The sequence below is a fragment of the Bos indicus x Bos taurus genome, chromosome 14 (assembly GCF_003369695.1).
Source record: "Bos indicus x Bos taurus breed Angus x Brahman F1 hybrid chromosome 14, Bos_hybrid_MaternalHap_v2.0, whole genome shotgun sequence".
Lineage (NCBI taxonomy): Eukaryota > Metazoa > Chordata > Mammalia > Artiodactyla > Bovidae > Bos > Bos indicus x Bos taurus.
In genome coordinates this window covers 43502271-43527223 of record NC_040089.1, presented here as the reverse complement: position 1 = coordinate 43527223, position 24953 = coordinate 43502271, and the positions used below count along the sequence as shown (strand labels likewise).

The window sequence follows — 24953 nt, the reverse complement described above, 5'->3', positions numbered from 1 at the left end:
ACAGAAATGGTATGGACCTAACAGAAGCAGAAGATATTAAGAAGAGATGGCAAGAATACACAGAAGAACTGTACAAAAAAGATCTTCACGACCCAGATAATCACGATGGTGTGATCACTGACCTAGAGCCAGACATCCTGGAATGTGAAGTCAAGTGGGCCTTAGAAAGCATCACTACGAACAAAGCTAGTGGAGGTGATGGAATTCCAGGGGAGCTATTTCAAATCCTGAAAGATGATGCTGTGAAAGTGCTGCACTCAATATTCCAGCAAATTTGGAAAACTCAGCAGTGGCCACAGGACTGGAAAAGGTCCGTTTCCATTCCAATCCCAAAGAAAGGCAATGCCAAAGAATGCTCAAACTACTGCACAATTGCAGTCATCTCACACACTAGTAAAGTAATGCTCAAAATTCTCCAAGCCAGGCTTCAGCAATATGTGAACCGTGAACTTCCTGATGTTCCAGCTGGTTTTAGAAAAGGCAGAGGAACCAGAGATCAAATTGCCAACATCTGCTGGATCATGGAAAAAGCAAGAGCGTTCCAGAAAAACATCTATTTCTGCTTTATTGACTATGCCAAAGCCTTTGACTGTGTGGATCACAATAAACTGTGGAAAATTCTTCAAGAGATGGGAATACCAGACCACCTGATCTGCCTCTTGAGAAACCTGTATGCAGGTCAGGAAGCAACAGTTAGAACTGGACATGGAACAACAGACTGGTTCCAAATAGGAAAAGGAGTTCGTCAAGGCTGTATATTGTCACCCTGTTTATTTAACTTCTATGCAGAGTACATCATGAGAAACGCTGGACTGGAAGAAACACAAGCTGGAATCAAGATTGCCGGGAGAAATATCAATAACCTCAGATATGCAGATGACACCACCCTTATGGCAGAAAGTGAAGAGGAACTCAAAAGCCTCTTGAGGAAAGTGAAAGAGGAGAGTGAAAAAGTTGGCTTAAAGCTCAACATTCAGAAAACGAAGATCATGGCATCCGGTCCCATCACTTCATGGGAAATAGATGGGGAAACAGTGGAAACAGTTATTTTTCTGGGTTCCAAAATCACTACAGATGGTGACTGTAGACATGAAATTAAAAGACGCTTACTCCTTGGAAGGAAAGTTATGACCAACTTAGATAGCATATTCAAAAACAGAGACATTACTTTGCCAACAAAGGTTCGTCTAGTCAAGGCTATGGTTTTTCCTGTGGTCATGTATGGATGTGAGAGTTGGACTGTGAAGAAGGCTGAGCGCCGAAGAACTGATGCTTTTGAACTGTGGTGTTGGAGAAGACTCTTGAGAGTCCCTTGCAAGGAAATCCAACTAGTCCATTCTGAAGGCGATCAGCCCTGGGATTTCTTTGGAAGGAATGATGCTAAAGCTGAAACTCCAGTACTTTGGCCACCTCATGTGAAGAGTTGACTCATTGGAAAAGACTCTGATGCTGGGAGGGATTGGGGACAGGAGGAGAAGGGGACGACAGAGGATGAGATGGCTGGATGGCATCACTGACTCGATGGACATGAGTCTGAGTGAACTCCGGGAGTTGGTGATGGACAGGGAGGCCTGGCGTGCTGCGATTCATGGGGTCGCAAAGAGTCGGACATAATTGAGCAACTGATCTGATCTGATCTGATCTGATTGTGTGATCAGGATTTTTGAAAAAAAATTGTAAAGTATAAAAGTGATGTTGTTAAGGGAGAAAGTAAATAGCATTGAAGGTTACTAAGTGCATATAAAAGCCTCCTTTCCCTCATTTTCTCAAAGCTGGAATGTGTATTTTTATAAATGCATACTACTAGAGATTTTATGTATGCATATATGAATATAAGTTAATTATATATACAGATATACTTAAAAACATGCAGGTTTTTTAACTACATCCTTAATGTTTAAGAATGAAACTTCTTGATTCAGACGATCTTGCTTTGAATTATGATTCTTCTATCATTCTGCCTGCCAATACAGGAGATGGGGGTTTAATTCCTGGATGGGAAAGAACCCCTGGAGAAGGAAATGGCAACCCACTCCTTTAGTCCTGCCTGGGAAATCCCATTGTCAGAGTCTGATGTGGCTACAGTCCTTGGAATTGCAAAGAACTGGACATGACTTAGCCACCAGGTGGCTCAGTGGTAAGGAATCCACCTGCCAATGCAGAAGATGCTGGAGACGCCAGTTCAAACCCTGGGTCAGTAAGATCCCCTAGAGTAGAAAATGGCAACTTGCTTCAGTATTCTTGCCTAGAAAATTCCATGAACAGAGGAACCTGGTGGGCTACAGTCCATGGGGTTGCAAAGAGTCAGACACAACTGAGCACACCCTTATCCATATATATGGGATATATACTGACTAAAAGTGTACACACGCAGTTTGAGTTTTGATAGATACACACTGCACCACACTCCCACTTACAGTGTGTGACAGTGCCTGTTTCCTCACCCACTTATACATGTGGGGTATTATTAGTAGATTTTCTTGGTATTGGGCAGTCAAAATACAGAAATTGTTATCCCTCACTTCTGATACTTGTTTGTAATTTTTATCAAAATAATTGCATGTTCACAGTTTTTTACTTAATATTAAGTAAATTCTATGAATTTGAACTGATAAAATGTACTTATACCACCAAAATACTATGCTTATTTTTATATATATTGGGTTCTATATAAGATTTAATTTGTAACATGGTTTCTGCTTTAAAGATAGCTTTTGGAGCCAGACATTTTAGCCAGCTGTTCCCTAAACAAAGCATGATATCTTTACCTTTGTTCTTCCCCCTAAAATTAGCTTCCCTGCCTACAAATTCTGTAGTAAAAATTATCTCTTGTTTAGGCCTTTATCATCTCTCCAACCAGGTGAGACTTATATCGAAAGTCCAGGGGCTTTGATTAAAATGTGTGTGTGTGTGCGCACTTAGTCATGTCTGACTCTTTGCGACCCATTGAACTGTAGCCCTCCAGGCTCCTTTGTCCATGGATTCTCCAGGCAAGAATACTGGAATGGGTTACCATGCCGTCCCCCAGGAATCTTCCCAACCCAGGAATTGAGCCTGCATCTTTTGTGTCTCCTGTATTGCAGCCGGATTCTTTACTTGCTGAGCCATCAGGAAAGCATACACACACACACACACACACACATACACACACACACACACACACACATATATATATATGAAAGTGAACACATACACACATATATATATATGAATGAATGAAAGTTAACCTTGTACCCAATGGTTAAATTCTTATCTTTAAAATGTAGACACATGTATCTATATGTGCACCTCAGAAATACGAAATATTCAGTAAGAACCAAGTAAGTTATCCTTAAAAGGAACTTTCCCCTGCAGGCGGGAATTTAATCAAGGACAATTCATGTGAATTGCCTATTTCAGCGATCTCAAGTGATCTCAAGTTTCAGTGACCTGAAAGTCCATTTATTCGTCCATGCTCACTTATTCATTTCTCTTTTCCTTGGTTCATTATTTTAAGATATTCATGTGTCTCTGTAAAGTGTTTTATTTTTGGTAGGATGGGGACCAAGTCCTTTTCATTTTTGTAACCAACGTAACACACGCTTAGTATAGAGGACCTGGTAAATATTTGCTAAATGTTACATTTTTAAAGTCAATTGCCTTTTTCCTTTTAAAAATATTTTAAAACCTTTAACCCTCTTATGGCACTTAGTAATAGTAGTAGTTTAGTCGCCAAGTCGTGTCCGACTCTTGCAACCCCATGCACTGTAGCCTGCCAGGCTCCTGTGTCCATGGGATTCTCCAGGCAAGGATACTGGAGGGGAGGGGGCGGGGGGCCGGGGCGGGTTGCCATTTCCTCTAGGGAACAGAGATTTGTAGACCCTGTTAAGTCGATTGAGAGCTGTGGAGTAGTGAAAAATCCATGTTATAGCCACCAGGTGGCAACAGTTGAGCAAAAAACTGGTTTTCTGCTTTATGAACGTTACTGTTTCTTAACAGTAGAGGGTGGCATGTTACTTTACAGCACGTTGAGAAAATGGGTTGCAAGAATTTTTAAGGCCGCACAGAACATTTTATTGTTTTAGGATGATGAGTAACTATTTTAGCTGATTTATGTAGAATACTGATGTTATAATACACTTTATAGTTTCATTTTAGCAATATATTAGATAGATTTTATGTAAATATTTTAAAAATTTTTCATGAATATTTCTTATTGGTATTTTTTATTTCAAAATGATGGAATATTCCAACCGAATATTTAAATCAGATATTTTGTCTTTTCAGAATACTGAAAAATCCCAAAATAGCTTATTTGAAGGATTGGTTTCAGTTGTCTTATTTTTAATATAAGTCTTCTAAATTCATATACTGGCAATACTCATACAGCTTTATTTACCCCTTTGTTTTCTCACTGGTTTTATATTGACAACTTAAAAAATTACACCAATGTTTTAAAAACTAATATGTAAAGAAATGAAGCAAAACATTTCTGGTTTTAACCATAGTATTCCCTGATTTTTACATTATAGAATTCTAGGAGAATTATCTCCAAGTTAGTAATACAAGCCTTCTGAAATATTTAGTTTCATAGTAGAGTAAAACATTTTCAAAGCAGGTTTAGAGGAAATGACCAGTTAATATAATAACAATGAAAGAGTGTATTGAGGTAGATATAAATCTCTAAGGAAAGTAGGTTTTTATCAACAGCTGTAATATACATATTGATATAAATAGTACTGCTGCTGCTGCTGCTGCTAAGTCGCTTCAGTCGTGTCCAACTCTGTGCGACCCCATAGACGGCAGCCCACCAGGCTCCCCCGTCCCTGGGATTCTCCAGGCAAGAACACTGGAGTGGGTTGCCATTTCCTTCTCCAATGCATGAAAGTGAAAAGTGAAAGTGAAGTAGCTCAGTTGTGTCTGACTCTTAGCGACCCCATGGACTTCGGCCCATTAGGCTCCTCCGTCCATGGGATTTTCCAGGCAAGAGTGCTGGAGTGGGGTGCCATTGCCTAAAAGAAAAGATGAATATATTCTGTATGTATTCTGTTTCTTGGGTGGTAATATGCTCTGATCATATACAATCAGACTCCTATGATTTCCCAAGTCAGCATTAGCTTTCACTTATTATGTCTCTTTCCTTAGACATCTCACTTTCTTCTAATATGTTTGGATTTTCCTTTATTTTGTTTTTACTTTTAAAGGTTTTGTTAAGATTTTTCTTGTGATTAATTTTTCTAATGTGATTATGATGCTTAAGTTTGTTTTTATCTGTTGGCATTAAATAACAGGAAATAAAGAAAGCAATAGCATTTGAGTGGAGCCTGGTTTGTAGGGATTTCGGAATAAAATTAAACGGTGATTATCCCATTTGTCTTCTCCCTCTCTTTGTAAACCTTGGGGCACTCTGCTATTGTCAGCTGGCAAACGTGGAGTGATAGACGCCCAGTCCAGAAGTCAGCGACTCAAGTCCTCTGGCCTCTGACCAGCTACTCAGGTTGAGATGGTCACATCCTCCCAAAGGAGATAAATGCACACTGGAGCAGAGGATGTGTATCCCAGAGAAATGAAAACTTATGTTCATATAAAAACTTACACAGAAGTGGCCATAGGAGATTTATTTATTTATTATAGCCAAAAACTGAAAACAGCCCAGATGTCCTTCAACTGGTCAATGGTTAAACATAACGTGGTATATCTATCTTGTGGAATATGACTCAGCAGTAAAGAGGAACCAGTGATTGATACATACAGCAACTTGAATTGCTCTCAAGTGAGTTATGCTTTGTGAAAAAAGCCAATCCCAAGGAGTTACATACTTTGTGATTCTGTTTATATGACATTATTGAAATAGTGTAATTACTGAGATGGGGAACAGATATATAGTTGCTAAGAGTTAGGATAGGGCAGAAGGGAGATAAGGAGTGGAAGGACAGCACAAGGGATCATCGTGGTGATGGAACGTCCTGTGACTTGACTCTGGTGGTGTATATGTGAACCTTCACATATGATAAAAGTATATAGAACTAAATATACACACAAATGATTACACCTGAAACTGGTGAAATCTGAATACTACTGATGGATTACATCAATGTCACTTTCCTGGTTGTAGTATACTGTGATTTACAAGATATTACCATTGGGAGAACTGATAAACATTGTAGGAGCTCTCCATGTATTATTTCTTGCAATTGCATGTGAATTTACAATGGTCTCAAAATAGAAAATTTAATTTAAAGAGAAGTTGCATTTCAGTAGTCTGCCAGGTCCAGCACTAGTCAGCTCAGTGAAGTCCATAAGCGTGACCCCATTATCCCACATAATTAATGATTTTTTTAGTTAGAAATAATGCTATTTGGAATACCATGACAATGAACATGAGAATCTGTAAGTTCATGAATGGTGGTTTTGGTAGAAGCTTTGTGGGCAGGGAAGGCAAATCCATATTCAGAATAAATGTCCATTCCAGTGATAAATATATCACTGCCCTTTCCATTTCAAATAGTCCTATGTTGCCAATTTGCTACCAGGTGGCTGGCCGATGCTCCTAGGGAATCATACTGTCTTGGAAGCTTAGTATTGGTTTCTGCCATGGTAGATTGGTCATTTAGCAGTGACTGTAGACAGATCACTACTCACAGGGTGAATGGAAATCAGTATTCCCGAATCTATGCACAAGTTCCATACCACAGAAATTCAGGGGCCTAGCAGCTGGTAAAATTTCTAGTTGGCCAGTGGTCTGGGCCATGTTGAGATACTCTTCCTACCCCCAAGACAGAAGCACATCCCTGCTGTCATGGAAACTTTGTTCTTGAACCCACTGGGGAGGTGGGCAAGAGTATCAGGGAGAGAGGTTGACTGACTCCACATGACTAGCTGTCTTGTCCCTTGATTATTAAGATTCTTCTCTGCTGAAGAAATTATTCACGTGTGACTCATTTATTTTTTCACTCTGTGCCTGTTTGAGAGAGATCTGTCTTCCTATCTCTCTCTCTTTTTTTTTAACTTTACAATGTTTTCTTTTTTTTTATTATTTTATTTTATTTTTAAACTTTACAAATTGTATTAGTTTTGCCAAATATCAAAATGAATCCGCTACAGGTATACATGTGTTCCCCATCCTGAACCCTCCTCCCTCCTTCCTCCCCATACCATCCCTCTTCCCAGACCTTCTTGTCACATATTTCCCAATCCTGTTTCTGCTAAATCTCTGACCATCCAGCACAATCATTAGTCACTTGACACAAATCATTTTTGGTCCTCACTTTAGGCCATCTGTCTTTGCAGAAAGATAATCCTTCAAGTGCCCTGCTCAGAGCCCTCTACTGCTGTCGTTCAGGGCTACGCTAGTTCTGCATACGCTACTCATAGAGACCTCTCAGAATACTCATTGTCCATCTCTGTACTGCAAGCATCACGTCTGCCAGGTTATAAAACTCAAGTAGTGGAAGAGCTTGCCTGATGACTTGCACCTCTTGCAGAGTCTTAGCTTGTTCTGGGCCCCACTCAACACTGGCAGCTTTTTGGGTTACTTGTTAAAAGAATTGAAGAAACATGTCCATATGAAGTATTTGTTGCCTCCAAAAATCAAAGAGACCCATTAAGCACTGAGCTTCTTTGTGGTAGGAAAGGATATCTCGACATAGCCCAGACCTGTGGCCCCCTGGGAATTTCAACCAAGGCCCAGCATTTTTGTGAGATTCATTTCCCACCCTCTGGGATAGAGGTGTCTTACCATGTGTCGAGAGTAGTTGCAGTTTTCTGCTTCCAGGTCAAGTCAGCGTGTGTAATGGAGTAGCATACTGTCCTGTGGAATGGAGTGGGCTTCAGAGTCTATGTAAACTAGACTGTGGCATAGAGCTAGAGAGTTAATGTAACCCGGAGGTATATCATCTTTACTAACAGGTCTAGAAAAAGAAAGCATTTGTTAGATAATTATTGCATGCCAGGTGCTGAGGGATATTTTAATTTACTCCAGCCATGAAATCACATCTGGAACAACAGCTGCAATTGGAGTTACCCCTTGATTAAGTTTATGACAATAAATTGTCCTTCTGGAAGACCTGTCTGTTTTCTTCAGGGCCTCGTAGGCAAGTTGAATGCGGATGTGGTAGGAGTCACTACCCTGCATCTTCCAGGTCCTTGACAGAGGTACTGACTGCTGCAGTGCCCTAGGAAGGTGGTATTTTGCCTTTGACTTACTTCTTTGGTAGGTAGCGGAAGTTCTCACTTGGCCATTCCTACTCTAATAGCCTTCACTCCACAGATCAAGGAACCAGTGTGGAGATCCTGCCAGTGGCTGACTATACATGTTCCAGTTGTGCATTCTAGGGAGAATAACCATAGAGCAGGTTCATGAGATAGATCTGAGCTAAAACTCCATTTATCACGCAATCTCCATAAGCCCTTGTTCTGACTGGCACTGAATTTGTTCTGGAAGAGTTAGTGTCAGTTCAGATTATCTCTGAAAAGTCTGCTAATTTCTCCTTCCTCAGTTCTGGTAAATAGCCACAGACCCCTTTGGGAAAGCTGGAAGGAAGATTGGTGGTCCAGATTTCAGGTTTGGTAATAGCATCCTTCCGCAAGGGGACACAACCTCCTTTTTATTTGAAAAGCTTGATGTCTGGGAATTGGTTCAAGGGAATTGGTTCAAGGGAATTGGTTGAGGGGCCGTGAGTTTCATATGTGGTGATTCAAATCAGACTTTTGTTCTCTAGAATTAGAGTTTTCCCATCTATTTTATTTCTAAGGACACCATAACCAACCAGCCAGTACCAGAAAACTCTACAGGTTGTTAGGCTCTGCAGCATTATGATAACCATGCCCATCATGTTGTTGGCTAAGAAGTCCTGACCTGACTCCTGCCACTAAAGAATCTCATTTTCCCATTGAGTTCAGGGAGCTCTTGTTGGCAGCGGTTCTCACTGTTAGTCCTGGCCTATGGAGAACAGCTACCACATGGCTCTCAGAAATGCTGGGACTCCCTTCTCAAAGGTGTTTCTCTTAGTCTTGGTAAAGTATGTATCTTATAGATCCTCCTGGGGCCATAATAAGAGGTGGTGAACAGATCATAAATAATAAATCCATCCTAACGTTATATTCTCTTCTAGCCTTTGAAGACCTTTCTCAATGGTATACTAAGGAAGTTCTGGTATTTCAACTTCATCTAGTATAGTCTGTCATTGGGTCCAGGTTTCATTCAGTCCCCCAAGCAAGCTATTAAAAGCCTCTTCCAGCCACTTAAGCTAATATATTGTATCTGAATCTCTGCCTGTGCATGAGTGCTAAGTTGCTTCAGTTGTGTCCGACTCTTTGCAACCCTTTAAAAAACTGTAGCCTGTCAGGTTCCTCTGTCCGTGGGGTTCTCTAGGCAAGAATACTGGAGTGGGTTGCCATGCCCTCCTCCAGGGGATCTTTCCAACCCAGGGATCGAACCTGGGTCTCCTGCATTGCAGGCAGATTCTTTTAACATCTGAACCACCCAGGAAGCCCCAGTGATGACTGGGTCTATAATGAATTGATTAGCTTTTTTTTAAGCTACATTTTAGGGGGTGATGGTCCTACCAGAGGCATATTTTGAGAGCTTTACATGTGGCTATTTATTTAATCCTCATAACAGCCCTGTGAAATAGGCATAATTATTAACCCCCTTTTATATGTGAGTAAACAGTAGCACAGAGAGTCTAAGTATATTGCCCCAACCGCAGAGCAGGTGAGCGGACCGTCAGGACCTGAGCCACACAGTCCAACCTCAGAGCCTTGAGGAGCCTGTGCTCCTACTCCAGGCCTTACCAACTGCTCATGCCTTGCCAGACAGCTGTCATTTTGATTCTTTTCTTTCCTGATGGACTGAGTTACCTGTTGCTGCATAATCAGCTCTCCAGACTTATTTCTCTAGAGCATTTATTTATTTAATTATTTTTTTTAGAGAAGAGAAAAAATGTATTTATTTTGCCAGGGCAATAAACACCTTATTTCTAGGTGTGGTGCACGTGGCCTTTCTGTCAAATGTTCTGTGCTGGACAGAAAATTGCCTTCCCTGACTATATTCTTTTAATTATTCCACTTGTTTTCAGCCTCGCTTCTCATTCCAGCTTTCTATAATTCCTGGCATGATGGAGTCCTGTGCCTTTATGGGATTCTTCAGAATAGATTGGCTTGTTTTCATAGGTTCTTCCTTCTGTGTATTTTTAGCTGCAGTTTCCTTCACTCTCCTTCACTAGTTATCACCCTTCTGCATGCTTTTGGTCCACTAGAAAGTTGTTTAAATTTCTTGCATACTTTTTGTCTCCATTCTGTTCTCTTTAATATTGGCAGTTTGTAATTTTTTTGTTCATTCTTTTACCATCATTGGGCTTCCCTAGGAGCTCAGCTGGTAAAGAATCTGCCTGCAATGCAGGAGACCCTGGTTCAATTCCTGGGTTGAGAAGATCCTCTAGAGAAGGGATAGGCTACCCACTCCATTATTCTTGGGCTTCCCTGAGGGCTCAGCAGGTAAAGAATGTGCCTGCAATGCAGGAGACCCAGGTTTCATCCCTAGGTTGGAAAGATCCCCTGGAGAAGAGAACGGCTGCCCAGTCCAGTATTCTGGCCTGGAGAAGCCTTGGGGTCGCAAAGAGTCAGACACAGCTGAGCGACTTTCACTTTCTTTCTTTACCATCTCTGAATGGAATTTCAGAGGGAGGGAGAGAAAAATGTTAAGGTTCCACTGTGCCATCTTGAACCACTACTCCATTAATTTTACTAAAAGAACTTTGTTATGAGCATAGCATTTATTGGTTAGGGTTGAAGAAACTAAAGTTGTTGTAGTATAGTTAATATAAGGACGTAATTTTTAATTTACCTGTCAGAGAAGACACATGTAAAAATGTTTTTCTTGTTAACTAATATGAAGTAAGGTACAAATACCATTTCATTATTTTTGTTACTGTTTGTGTTAAAAGAGGGAGCTGGGTAGGATTTGTCTTCCCCTTTCAACAGTTTATTACTTTATAAAACCATTTTATATTGTAGAATATTTAAGAATTCCTACTCCTAAACTTGAGAGGTAGCCAACCTTTTCATTAACAAGTGAGAAGACAGATCCAGAGAGGTTAAGTGACAGTCAAGATGTTTAGCTATTTAGTGGCTGAGTTACTCATAGAACCCGATTTCCTGAATATTTATTATTCTGCTGTACTGTTTGCTTCCTTTTAAGTTTTTTAGTCATGTTTGTACTTTCCATCTTTTGAAGCAACTTGTATTTAAAATCACTTTTCAGCCTGTCACGTGGTGGTGAGTAGCAGATATGGTATTCATGTGTGAAAGGAGGTGCCTGCACTCACTGCTATCTCGTGCTTCCTCTGATTCCAAGCTGTATATTAAATATCTTCATATGCATGATAGTTTTATACATATTAATTTATGCATATTCTTTATAGGCTTCCCAGGTGGCTCAGTGGTAAAGAATCCCCCTGCCATTGCAAGAGACACAGGAGATGAGTGTTCGATCCTTAGGTCTAGAAGATCCCCTAGAGAAGAAAATGGCAACTCACTGCAGTAGTCTTGCCTGGAAAATTCTATGGACAGAGGAGCCTGGTGGGCTACAGTCTTTTGGGTCACAAAGAACTGGGCATGGCTGAATGACCACTCATCAATGCACATATGCTTTATATATTAAAAAAATTTAAGTAATACCTCCACCCCCAAAAAATAGATGAAGAAAAAGAAAGAAGTGGGTTGCCATTTCCTTTTCCAGGGGATCTTCCCTACCCAGGGATTGAACCTGTGTCTCCTGCAGTGGCAGGCGAATTCTCTACTAATGAGCCCCAGGGAAGCCCAAAGATGAGTGCTGCTGCCAAGTTGCTTCAGTTGTGTCTGACTCTGTATGACCCCATAGATGGCAGCCCACCAGGCTCCTCCGTCCATGGGATTTTCTAGGCAAGAGTACTGGAGTGGGTTGCCATTGCCTTCTCCGCCAAAGATGAGTAGAAGGCACATAAATCTGTACTCATGGATTTCTGAAAAAGCATGTGTTTGGAAAAAAATTTTTGTAAGTTAAAAAAAAAAAAAAAGAAATAATCGCCCTGTATTATATATGCAACCCTACTTCAAATAAGTTCAGTATGTAAAACAACTTCTAGAAATGAGTAACACAAAACAGTTAAAGCTGTCTTTCCTTTAAAATTTTATTTTAGGAAAAGAAAATTACAGCATTAAAATATGTTAAAATTAAAGTCAGGTCATTTAAAAATATTATGTAACAAGAACTGCTAATTCAGACTACTAATTATATGACCCATAACCATTTTTATCTTAATGTTTATTTAAATTTGTATTAAAACTATAGTCACTTTCATTAACCTGTATTCAAAGGCTTTTTTTTTTTTTTTTGCAGATAGTCACATAGGAATGAGGACTTCCCTGCTGGCTCAGACAGTAAAGAACACCTGCAGTGAGGGAGACCTGGGTTCGATCCCTGGGTTGGGAAGATTGCCTGCCGGAGAGCATGGCAACCCACTCCAGTATTCTTGCCTGGAGAATTCCGTGGACAGAGGAGTCTGGAGGGCTACAGTTCGTGGGGTCACAAAGAGTCAGACTCGACTGAGTGACTAAGTATAGCAATGAAGCCAGTTACCTTCTTGGATACCCTTCGTGCATACTCCCCTCCTCACCCACTCCTCACCCCAGGCCTGAGGCTTTGTCTAAGGACGGTTCTTACCTGCTCACCTTCCAGATTGCACCCGGGGCCACCACATCTCCACCCAAGCACAGATGCCTACTTTTCTCTGGCTCTTCAAGGAGGAAAAGAATGAGGAGGAAGCTGAAGAGTGTACCTGACTTTTTAAAGCAAGATTTTATTTCAGTGTTTTTATTATTGCTGCAAAACAAATATACAGCAAATTGACTTTTAAAAACTTCCCCTGTAAGCTATTACTCTATATGTATGTGTGTGAGTTGCTCAGTCATGTCTGAATCTTTGCGACCGCTCCAGGCTCCTCTGTCCATGAGATTTCCCAGAATACTGGAGTGGGTTGGCATTCCCTTCTCCAGGGGATCTTCCCAACCCAGTGATCGAACCCTGGTCTCCTGCAATGCAGGCAGATTCTTTACCGTCCGAGTCACCAGAGAAGCCAAGAGGTGGTGGCTGCATGGGCACAGAAGCTGTCACTGTGCTTACCATATTATACCTTTGCATTGAATTACATGCGTATCAATGTCTCTTTTCATATTTAGGGCTCTCCGAAAAATGTGGAATCCTTCGCATCTATGCTGAGACATTCTCCTCTTACACAGATGGGACCTGCAAAGGATAAAATAGTCATTGGGCGAATCTTTCATATCGTGGAGAACGATCTTTATATAGATTTTGGCGGCAAGTTTCATTGCGTATGTAAAAGACCGGAAGTGGATGGAGAGTAAGTAGAATCATTTCCAGATGCTTTAAGAGTGTGCATAAAAGTTGAGATATCTCAAAAGTATTGTTGGACTTTAAGTGGTGATTTTTTGAAAAGATAAAAAATAGGATTATTTCTCTTCATCATGCTAGTTAGTCCACATAGGCCAAGTTCACATCATGTTATATTAGTCAAGTTAGGCTAGGCTAGATTCATGTCTTCTCAAAGCAGTGAGATCAGTTTTGGGGAAGATTTGAATGTCCATCCTGATAATAAACCGTTCCACATCATAAAATTAAAACCATCTTTGGAGTAAATAATACATGCTGTTCAACCCATTGTGTGTATAACTTTTGTGCCTCTTCTTTTTCACAGTCTCCATCTGCCTTTCAAGAGAAACCTCTAATTTCTCTTTCTTTATGTTCTTTTCTCTTATTGTACCAAATTCTGATTCTTTATCATATTTTTTTCTTCCTGTTTTGCATCTGCTCTCTGGATTACCATTTTTCCTATTATTTGAACAGAATTCATTCTGTTTATAGTCTTTGTAAAGATAATTGTGAATATAAATATGCCTTATGAAACCCACTAAGTTGGGAGACCTGGGAATAGAATATAAAGAGGGAACAGAGATGCAGACCTAAAACTCTGAGATTGGAAAACGATAGTCAGCAAGATGGAAATGAATTTTTTCTATAAATTTTTAATATATACAAATATAAAGAAACATGTATATCACTGGCATTTGCCAGTTTATAATAAATTTGGCTGAGCAGGTAAAATATTCATAATTCAGCAGACTTATACATAAGATGCATCTTTTTATAAAGCTAATACCTGCTGGTCTGGCTTCACATTAGGTCAACTTGTAAGAATAAGGATGGCCAGTTCAACTGGGTGGCATCCATGGTGGCATGATGTAAAACTTATCAGTTGTAGGGAGGAGAAGAAAGAATTTCTTTACATGAAATAAAGCAGTACTTCATTTGCAAATGACTGATATATTTTCTATTAATGAAAAATGATCTGCTCTTGCTCTTGCTAACAGTACCCAAGAGTTTAGGATCTCTTCAGTTTGGCAGGCACTGTTTATAAGGGCTCATAAACAAGACAGATTAGCTCTCTGCTTCCATGAAGTTGGGGGAACTTACTCTCTTGGGAGAATGGAGAATAGATAATAAACTAGTGCACAAATCAGTTTTAAAAATTGGTAATTAAATGAGTAAGAAGAGGTAATATGATGACAAGATGTTCAGTGAGTAGAAGATAACAGTAATCAGAGAAGAGCTTTTACCCTTACTTCTATTGCTAAATGTTTAAAATGCCACCAGAATGCTTCTTTTTTAAAAAAAGTGATAAACAATTGATAAGGATCCCAAATTGTTTTGGCTAACTGAATATTCTAATTAGCTAAATTACAGCTTTTTAATAAGTTCTGTAGCTTTTTTTGTTTTAATATTCATTTCTGATTGTTGTTTAAAAGAACAAGTTTTCCGTTTTTGTCCCAAGAAGCGTGTTGTCGTTCAGCTGCCAAGTCATGTCCGACTCTTTGCGACCCCATGCACTGCAGCATGCCAGGCTTCCCTGACCCTCCTCATCTCCCAGAGTTTCCCCAGGTTCATATCCATTTAATCGGATAGAGTTGTGCAAAAAGGCTTCAGAGATTGTTCTGGGAGAAAAGGGGGCAGTTAGGTCCTATTTCAGAGCAGCTCTGCTTTCACTGTTTTTATATATTACAGTTCTGGTAACATCTTGTTCAAGGTGTTGAAGGGAGTGGTGGAGAGTATTTCTATCATACAAAAAAAGTTTGAAAAACACTTTTAAAAGAAAAGTCTGGAAAGGCATTGCATTAATAGTAATATTTAGAATATTAAGTATAGTATTTAGGCATGAGTAACAGTGTTGTGATCTACTTTGAGTGAGTTGCAAAGTAGGCATATTATAATTACATTCAGAAATTTTGGCAGTGTGGTTGGGGCCTAACTCTTACAGTACCAGCCCAAAAGTTTTAATCATTTTGTTTTTTATTTTTATATTTTTTAAATATAAATTTATTTATTTTAATTGGAGGCTAATTACTTTACAATATTGTATTGCTTTTGCCATACATCAGCATGAATCCACCATGGATGTACACATGTTCCCCATCCTGAACCTCCCTCCCACCTCCCTCCCCGTACCATCCCTCTGGGTCATCCCAGTGCACCAGCCCCAAGCATCCTGTATCCTGCATTGAACCTGGACTGGTGATTCGTTTCTTATATGATATTATACATGTTTCAATGCCATTCTCCCAAATCCCACCCTCTCCCTCTCCCACAGAATCCAAAAGACTGTTCTATACATCTGTGTCTCTTTTGTTGTCTTGCATACAGGGTTATTGTTACCATCTTTCTAAATTCCATGTAAGTGCGTTAGTATATTGTATTGGTGTTTTTCTTTCTGGCTTACTTCACTCTGTATAATAGGCTCCAGTTTCATCCACCTCATTAGAACTGATTCAAATGTATTCTTTTTAATGGCTGAGTAATACTCCATTGTGTATATGTACCACAGCTTTCTCATCTGTTCATCTGCTGATGGACATCTAGGTTGCTTCCATGTCCTGGCTGTTATAAACAGTGCTATGATGAACATTGGGGTACACGTGTCTCCATTTTGTTTTTTAAACATCAGTTTATGACTTGGAATCAGAAGTCAGATTATAGCAAATCAAAATGACCCTGGCATTAACTTTTTTGGCAGTTATTGAATTAACTGACTTCTTAAATTTAATCAAGATTTTCTTCTGTAAAACCCATTAACCCATACCAGCACTTCAGTTCAATTCAGTTTAGTCGCTCAGTTGTGTCCAACTCTTTGCAACCCCATGAATTGCAGCACGCCAGGCCTCCCTGTCCATCACCAACTCCCGGAGTTCACCCAAATTCATGTCCATTGAGTTGGTGATGCCATCCAACCATCTCATCTTCTGTCGTCCCCTTCTCCTCCTGCCCTCAATCTTTCCCAACATCAGGGTCTTTTCAAATGAGTCAGCTTTCTTGCATCATGTGGCCAAAGTATATTGGGGTTTCAGCTTCAACATCAGTCCTTCCAATGAACACCCAGGATTGATCTCCTTTAGGATGATATCAGCACTTAGACAATTAGAAACTAATAGTTCTGTACCATAACTGGGCATTTTTGCTTCTTTCATTTGAGATATATATTTAGCAAAAGCTAGTTGTGTTTATTCCCAAACCCATTTATATTATTGCTAAATAATTTATTTGATTATTACATAAATTAATAAAAATGAGTTTCGAAAGGGTCTTTGTTCTTATGAAAGCTAATTTTAATGTTTTAGAAAGGCACCATAAGGGAATCTTTTTAAAATAAAATTGCTATTGAATTAATTTAAGTAAACTATAAAGATTGGGATGGGGGCAGCAGTTCTTTCTGTCCCTGTGTTAGTTTAAAGTGACTGACTCTGGCAATCCCAGACTTTGCAGTATAGATATTGTTTATTTAAGGAGATCAGTGCAGAGCTCCAGTGAGTAGACCTCTTCTCAGTAAGAAGGCCTGGCCCCCTCTCAGAATATTTGCATTAATTGCTAAGTTAATATCTCTATAGTTTATGTGTATACTTGTTTTATGGAGTCCTCACTTTGACCTGCTTTTCCATGAACCAATCTATGAGTCAGGGGACTTCTACTGTAACTTAAAAATATAAAGCACTTTTCCCTTTAAACAGTTGTGTGTTATTAGTACAGCACACAATTTCACAAAACTTGTCCTAGTGTGGATTAAGATCATTTCATTTCTATATCTGATAATCCTGATAGCCAGTCTTTTTAAAACATATGTTGGCACCTTATGTACATTATCTGATTTGTTCTGCACAAGAAGCATAGGCAGTAGAAGATATTATCCCCATTTCCCAAATGAAAGTAAGTCTCTGGGCATAAACAAGGTGCTGCAGTCACACAGGTGTAATTAACAAGGCAGAGATTAAAGCCTAGGGCTGTGTGTATCCATCACTCAGGAATGTTCTTTCACTTTGCTGTGCTGCTCTCTAAATCCTATAGCATGTAGCTATTAGTACTAAAGTGTTATAGAAACTTCCTTAAAATAGTCTGACATACGAACCAGCTCAATACCAGGGACCTTGAAAGCAGTATGGTAGTGAATCTCTTTAGAGGTCTGTTAAAGACTGGTAGGTAGTCAGTTCTAATATCCTGGGTTATGGTGTCCATGGTACAGTGTGTTTGGGTAGTATTACCACCAATAATCTAATGGCCAGCAGGTCCAGGCTTTGTTTTGGAATGGTTGTGAATCATGATTGTGGTGACTCTTGTAGTCACAGAAACTAGTTAATGTCTGACAATGATAAGTAGCTTAGAGTCAGCATGCCTCTTGTTATTTGGGAATGACATATTTCAAAAAAGTTTATTTTGCAAAGGGTAGAAAGTTGACTATGTATAATGCAATTTTTAATTGATTCATTTTATAAAATGTGTCATTTGTTTTCTTGAACCTTATTAGACCTAAAGTTGTTTAACTTGTTTGTCTTTGTTTTGATGACCTAAGGTCATAATTATGATCATTAATTTCTGTATTGTATCACAACTTAAATATATAGAATTATTGTTCCTCAGCCACGTAACCCTCTGGTTTTGTAGTTTTTGTGTTTCACCTTTGGGTGTCATGTTTCTTTTTCTATTTGTATTTGTGTCTGCATTTTTAGCTTTCCTAATTTTCTTCTAATATTCTGATGCCTGGGAAATCAGTCATCAAAATTGTGCTTAAAATAAGACAACTAGAGTTTGAGTAAGGACCTCGCAGCCTCTTAAGTAAGTAAAGTGTATGTACTTTAGTAAGCGAATGTCGATGTGTATCTTGACCACTTCTAAGCTCCCCTGCTTAATTCTCACCGAGTTCTGTGGAGACTTGATGTCACCAGATAACTAACTTCCTGATCAGTGACATGTAACCAGGTCGGGGTCTGGCCCCTATGTTGACTAACCTGTTCACTGAAACCCTTGATAGGGATGGTCATATATCAGAAAAGTGTTTGTTGAATCAATCAAGGTACTGAGTGTCTTGGACAGGAGCAGTTGTCGTGGTTGACTCTTTAACACCTCTAGTAGAAAGAGTAGTAAAAATAGGATGGGATTATTGGATCTCAAATACTACTTGAGATGGTGCCAGTTCTTACAGTGAGTGAAGTGAAAGTCACTCAGTCAGGTCTGACTCTGCGATCCCACGGACTGTACAGTCCATGGAATTCTCCAGCCCAGAATACTGGAGTGTAGCCTTTCCCTTCTCCAGGGGATCTTCCCAACCCAAGGATCGAACCCAGGTCTCCCGCATTGCAGGCGGATTCTTTACCAGCTGAGCCACAAGGGAAGCCCTTGTGCAAAGTATTGCTTTATGGCATTGATTAGTTTGGTTGGCTTGGAATGTACCCATAATACATTTTATTAATCTCAAGAACTAAGTTGCTGATTTTATTAACCTTGCTGCTGCTGCTAAGTCGCTTCAGTCGTGTCCGACTCTGTGTGACCCTATAGACGGCAGCCCACTAGGCTCCCCCATCCCTGGGATTCTCCAGGCAAGAACACTGGAGTGGGTTGCCATTTCCTTTTCCAATGCATGAAAGTGAAAAGTGAAAGTGAAGTCGCTCAGTCATGTCCGACTCTTAGCAACCTCATGGACTGCAGCCTACCAGGCTCCTCTGTCCATGGGATTCTCCAGGCAAGAGTACTGGAGTGGGGTGCCATTGCCTTCTCTGTTTATTAACCTTATTTTTAAACAAATAGGCCATAGTATAATCTTTCACTGAGTCAGCAAATATTTAATGAGCAGCTATTGTGCACCACTTCTTGTTTTATGTTAGTGATGTACAGATGAAAGACAGTCTCAGTGTTCAGGGAATTTGTGATTCAGCTCGGGGATAGGGAGTTTGTGATTCAGCTCGGGATAGAGATGTAAACCAATACACATAGTATCGTGTCAAGTTTTATTTACTGTACCCTAACGGCATGGAGGAGCCTGGTAGGCTGCAGTCCGTGGGGTCGCTAAGAGTCGGACACGACTGAGCAACTTCACTTTCACTTTTCACTTTCATGCATTGGAGAAGGAAATGGCAACCCACTCCAGTGTTCCTGCCTGGAGAATCCCAGGGACGGGGAAGCCTGGTGGGCTGCCATCTATGGGGTCGCACAGAGTTGGACACGACTGAAGCGACTTAGCAGCAGCAGCAACGGCATGGAGAAGAGGGGATCAATGATGGAGTCAGCTTGTGTCAAAGACAGTTTCCCAGAGGAACTAGCAGTTGAACTGAGTTGTAGAGGGGGGATAGGAGATACAAAGTGCAGAAAATGAGAGGGAGCTGTACTTGCCAAAGTTTTCAGTGAGAGAGAACTCAAGTGGCTTAGTTGACTTAAGTTTAGGAGAAGTGAATTGGGAGATCAGGGACATGGGCAGGAGCCAGATCCTTAAGGACTTTATGTATCATTTTCAAACATTGAGGCTTTACTCTGAAAGTGGTAAAGATATGAAAATATCCTGACAGGTACCACACTGTGTTTCAGTGAGATCATTCTGGCTGTGATGTGGAGTATATATTAGAAGAATGAAACCAGAGTTAGAGAGGCCAGTAAGGAAGCTTCTGGAAAGAAATAACAAGAATGTGAATTAAATCTGCTGCTACTGCTGCTGCTGCTAAGTTGCTTCAGTCGTATCCAACTCTGTGCGACCCCATAGATGGCAGCCCACCAGGCTCCCCCGTCCCCGGGATTCTCCAGGCAAGAACACTGGAGTGGGTTGCCATTTCCTTCTCCAATGCATGAAAGTGAAAAGTGAAAGTGAAGTCGCTCAGTCATGTCTGACTCGTAGCGACCCCATGGACTGCAGCCCACCAGGCTCCTCCATCCATGGATTTTCCAGGCAAGAGTACTGGAGTTGGGTGCCATTGCCTTCTCTGTGAATTAAGTCTAGGGGTCAGGAAAGGAGATTTTTACTAGTAATTTAGGAGATAGAAGAAACAGGTGTTGGTGACTAATTGTGGCTTGCAAGTCAGAGGGCAAAGCTTCTGATGGTGTTTGATTTTAGACACGAATGAATAGGTAAATAGAAAATTGGGTTATATTGGGGAAGTGGAGAATTTATATTGATACTTTTGCCTGCTTTAAAAAAAAATTTTTTTAATGTCCAGATTTAGATTAGTCTGATTCTCCCTTTCCCACTCGATGGTTATAATACTTCTGATTAGTATCAGTTAAAGAACATTCCTCTTTTTTACTGAAATATCAAATCCTTATGGCTGAACCACGCTTACCTTTTTGGTTAAAGAGCCTTATTCTCTTTTTTATTTCATTAGTTTATATTTTTTAAATTAAATTGATTAATTTTAAATAAATTAATTTCATTAATTTATATTTTTATTTTTTTGTGAGAATTGTATACCTTTCTGTCAAATCCTAAGATTCAATTTTATGAGTAAAGTCCATTGATTTATTCATGCTTCATGAAGATTGCATCTCTTAAAGCATTATTTCTACTCACTTCTCTCTTACAACACACAAGATTGACAGCTCTGAAAATCAAAAGGCTTCAAAACAAGCATGATTGGCAGTTCTAAGGTAACTAGCACATGCACTGAATATTATTTGTACTTTTGTTTGACACTGAGGTGTAATAAACAAGCTAATTTTCCAGTCTTTGTTTCTATTTCAGGTTGTGTGATATATAGGGTCACATAAAGAGTGGAATGGATACTGAATGTTTCAAAAACTAAAGTTTTCAAGGTATATTGGTAGGGGGAAAGAGAAAATAACAATTTAAATTAAGTAGCTCTTTTTATTCCAGAGGACTTGGTTCACAGTTAAAAAGTAAGCTTGTTTTTAAATAGAATGGTTATTGAAAATCATTCTATTAGGTTTTCTCAACACAGCTTTGATTATTTTCTAGGAAATGGTTAAGAATATATGTAAATTATAAAATAGCTTAGGAATGATCTGAGTTCATGAAACACATGTAATTCCAACTCTGAATAACATTAGACAAAAAAAAAAAAAGACAGGGGACAGGGCTCATAGATACAGAGAATGGATTGGTGGTTGTCAGAGGTTGCAGAGTGGGTGTAATGGAGAAGGTGGTCAAAAGGTACAAATTTCCAGTTATAAAATAAATAAGTCATGGAGATAAAATGTACCACATGGTTACTACAGTTAATAATACTGTGTTGCATATTTGAAAGTTGTTTAGAGAGTAATCTTAAAGGTTCTCATCACAAAAAGTTACATTTGTTACTGTTTATGGTGATGGATGTTAACTGGACTTGTGGAGACCTTTTCACAATATACAGAAATAGTGAATCATTATGTTATACCCCTGAAACTAATATAATAGCAAATGTCAATTGTACCACAATAAAAAATTTTTTTAATGAATAACATTATAGTTTCCCACCCACCTCCCCTCAGGTATATGGTATAGCATATAGTTCTTTTATTTTGATTTTTTTGTCTATTGGATTCTATTTTGATTGATATTCAAAATTCATTTACTTTTTGTGGCTTATTCACATACATGCAGCTGTATCAACCCAGAGACTGTGTAAATTTAAATGTCTCGTAAGTTTGCCTTATATACTTTCTTAGGACTGTAAAGGTTAAAAGTGAATCTGGAAACTCCTTAGGTGGCTACTTGTTAAGGAATGCAAGCAATTAAGTGTTCCCACAAAAGCTTTGAAGTTAATATCCTATTAGGACAACAAGGATAAAAAGTCAAGGCTGCACTTGTACAATTGGTTCAGGCTGTAGTTCTATTGACTTAAAAGTAGATTTTAGAAAAATTAAGTTATCTTAATAGAAATTGTGAATCCTGTTTTAGTTTGTAGAATTTCATATTAATTTAAATTGCCACTTGATAACATCTAGAGACTTTCAGGAACCCAGAATTTCAACATGTCCTTTGTCATTTGTGGTTTATAATACAAGCAATAATAACTAACATTTGTTGAACACTCTGTGCCAGGCACTTTGTTCAGAGATTTGCATGTGCTTTTTTAAACATCTTTTTATTAAGTAGATACTAAAATAGATACTGTTAGAATCCTTATTAAAAAGCACTGAAGAAATAAAGGCTTACAGAGATTTTAAGTAACTTACCCAAGGACAGCAGCTAGTAAATAAGCAGAGAGGAGAGACTGTTAGCTCTAAGTCCATATTGTTAACCTCTGCTTTATACGTACTCATCAAATGCACTTCCAGGATGCGCGTGTATGTGTGACTTGCTAATTTTCTCAGCAGATGTTGAATATCTTAATTACAGTGTGCTGAATGCAGTTTAGAAGAACTGTATGATGTCTTTAAGAGGAAAGATGCATATAGCCCAGTAACACAGGAATATATGAATGAATGCCTAAATGAATGATGTGATTAAGCATAGAAGTGTTCAAAGTAGAACTGGAGAAGTAAGAGTTGAAATGGTTTTATGAAAAAAAGAAGGGGGCTCCTCCCGGAGATGAAACTTTGGCTTGAATCTGAAGAGTAGGGGAAGGGGCATTGGAAGATGGATAATGACAGGACAGTGGTGGAGGAGATGGCGTGAGCAATGGCACAGAATTGAGAATAAGCCTGTCTTCTCCATCTGTGTAACACATTACTCAAAAACTTAATGGATTAAGACAATAAACATTTATTATCTCATGCAATTGCTGTGAGTCAGGAATTTATGAGTATCTTTGCTAGACCTTCCTGGCTCAAGGTTATTATGAGCTTCATTTAAGATATTGGCCAGGCTGCAGTCATCTGAAGGCTTAACTAGGGCTGGAGATTTTGCTTCCAAAGTGGCTGCCTCACATGCCTGGCAAGTTAGTGCTGGCTGTGGGCAGGAAGCCTTAGGCCTTACCACATGGACTTCTCCAGGGCTCCTTGAGTGTCCTCACTGCATAACAGTTAGCTGTCCCCTGAGTGAATAAGAGAGACCTTGGAAGTGGTTGTGATGTCCTTTATGACCTAGTCAGACATTGTCACTTCTGCCATATTCTCTTCATTAGAAGTAAGTCAGTAAGCCCAGCCCACACTCAGTGGCTGAGGAGTTAGTCCCCACTTTTAGAGGGAGGTATGAACATAGCATGTGTACATTTTTAAAATCATCATGGGTCAAGAGCCCATGGCTTGGATGAAATTTTAAGGAGTAATGAAATATTTGGGCTTACCAGATGGCTCAGTGGTAAGGAATCTACCTATTAAGCAGGAGACATGGATTCAGTCCTTCCATCAGGAAGATCACCTAGAAAAGGAAATGGCAGCCCATTCCATTATTCTTGCCTGGGAAATCTCATGGACAGAGGAGCCTGGTGGGCAACAGTCCATGGGGTCACAAATAGTTGGACACAAGTTAATGACTAAAATACAACAATGAAATATTTGCTTTACTAGACAGGCAAGGATCCTTACAGAAAACTGAATTTCAAGATGAAAATTTGTGATGGTGGAGATACAAAGGAGCTGAATTTGGGGACTGGTGTTTTTGGATGATACACTGGTAGTGATATGGGAGATGATAGGCAAGGCCAGTTCTGAGACTATCATAGATATCCAGACGGGCTGACTACTAGTTGGACTAGAGCAAGAAAAAATGGGAAAGGAAAATTAGGAGAGACTGTTCGAAGCAGTTGACTGATAGGTTTTGCTGACTGGTGCCAGCCCAGGTGACTAGAAAGATGGAGGTCACAGCAAAAGGAAAGTTGGATAGAGTTGCTCTTCATAGGGCAGGGCATGGAGCTTGGTTTTAGACATGTGGTTATTCTGTAGATGTTTGGCCATTTGCAGCTGAATTTATGAGAAATTAAGATATAGAAAAACAGTATACCTGAAATTAGCAACTTCATCAGTTCAGTCGGTCAGTCATGTCTGACTCTTTGCAACCCCATAGACTGCAGCACGCCAGGCTTTCTGTCCATCAGCAACTCCTAGAACTTGCTCAAACTCAAGTCCATCAGGTTGGTGATGCTATCTAACCATCTCATCCTCTGCCATCCACTTCTCCTTTTGCCTTCAATCTTTCCCAGCATCAGAGTCTTTTCCAATGAGTCAGTTCTTCACATCAGGCAGCTAAAGTGTTAAGAGTTTCAGCTTTAGCATCAGCCCTTCCAATGAATATTCAGGACTGATCTCCTTTAGGATGGACTGATTGGATCTCCTTGCAGTCCAAGGGACTCTCAGGAGTCTTCTCCAACACCACAGTTCCAAAGCATCATTTCTTTGGTGTTCAGCTTTCTTTATAATCCAACTCTCACCACCATACATGACTACTGGAAATACCATAGCTTTGACTATATGGACCTTTGTTGGCAAAGTAATGTCTCTGCTTTTCATATTGGGCTCTAAGTTTCTATATCTTCTATATCAGCAAAAAAACAAAAAACAAAGGCAACAGCATCAGTGCAGCTTTGTGTTTGTGCCACATTAAGCGAGAGTGATTTTTTTCCCCCCAAAAGAAATCTTGCAGTGTTCAGGTTCAGGCATCTCGTTAGAGCTCAGTAGCTTTGTTTCTAAAAGTGAAATAAATGCAAAGGTACAACTAGCAGGTGGGATCCTTTCA

At 39.6% G+C, this 24953-nt stretch overlaps 1 protein-coding gene across 1 annotated transcript in view; it reads left to right on the top strand.

Annotated features, from left to right (window-relative positions):
• The window catches only part of MRPS28 (mitochondrial ribosomal protein S28), a 102179-nt gene that overhangs the window by 2410 nt on the left and 74816 nt on the right, over positions 1-24953 (top strand). Inside the window, exon 2 of the mRNA XM_027561251.1 lies at positions 13198-13379. Coding sequence (XP_027417052.1) covers positions 13198-13379 — 182 coding nt within the window. The remainder of the gene's footprint in view (positions 1-13197; positions 13380-24953) is intronic.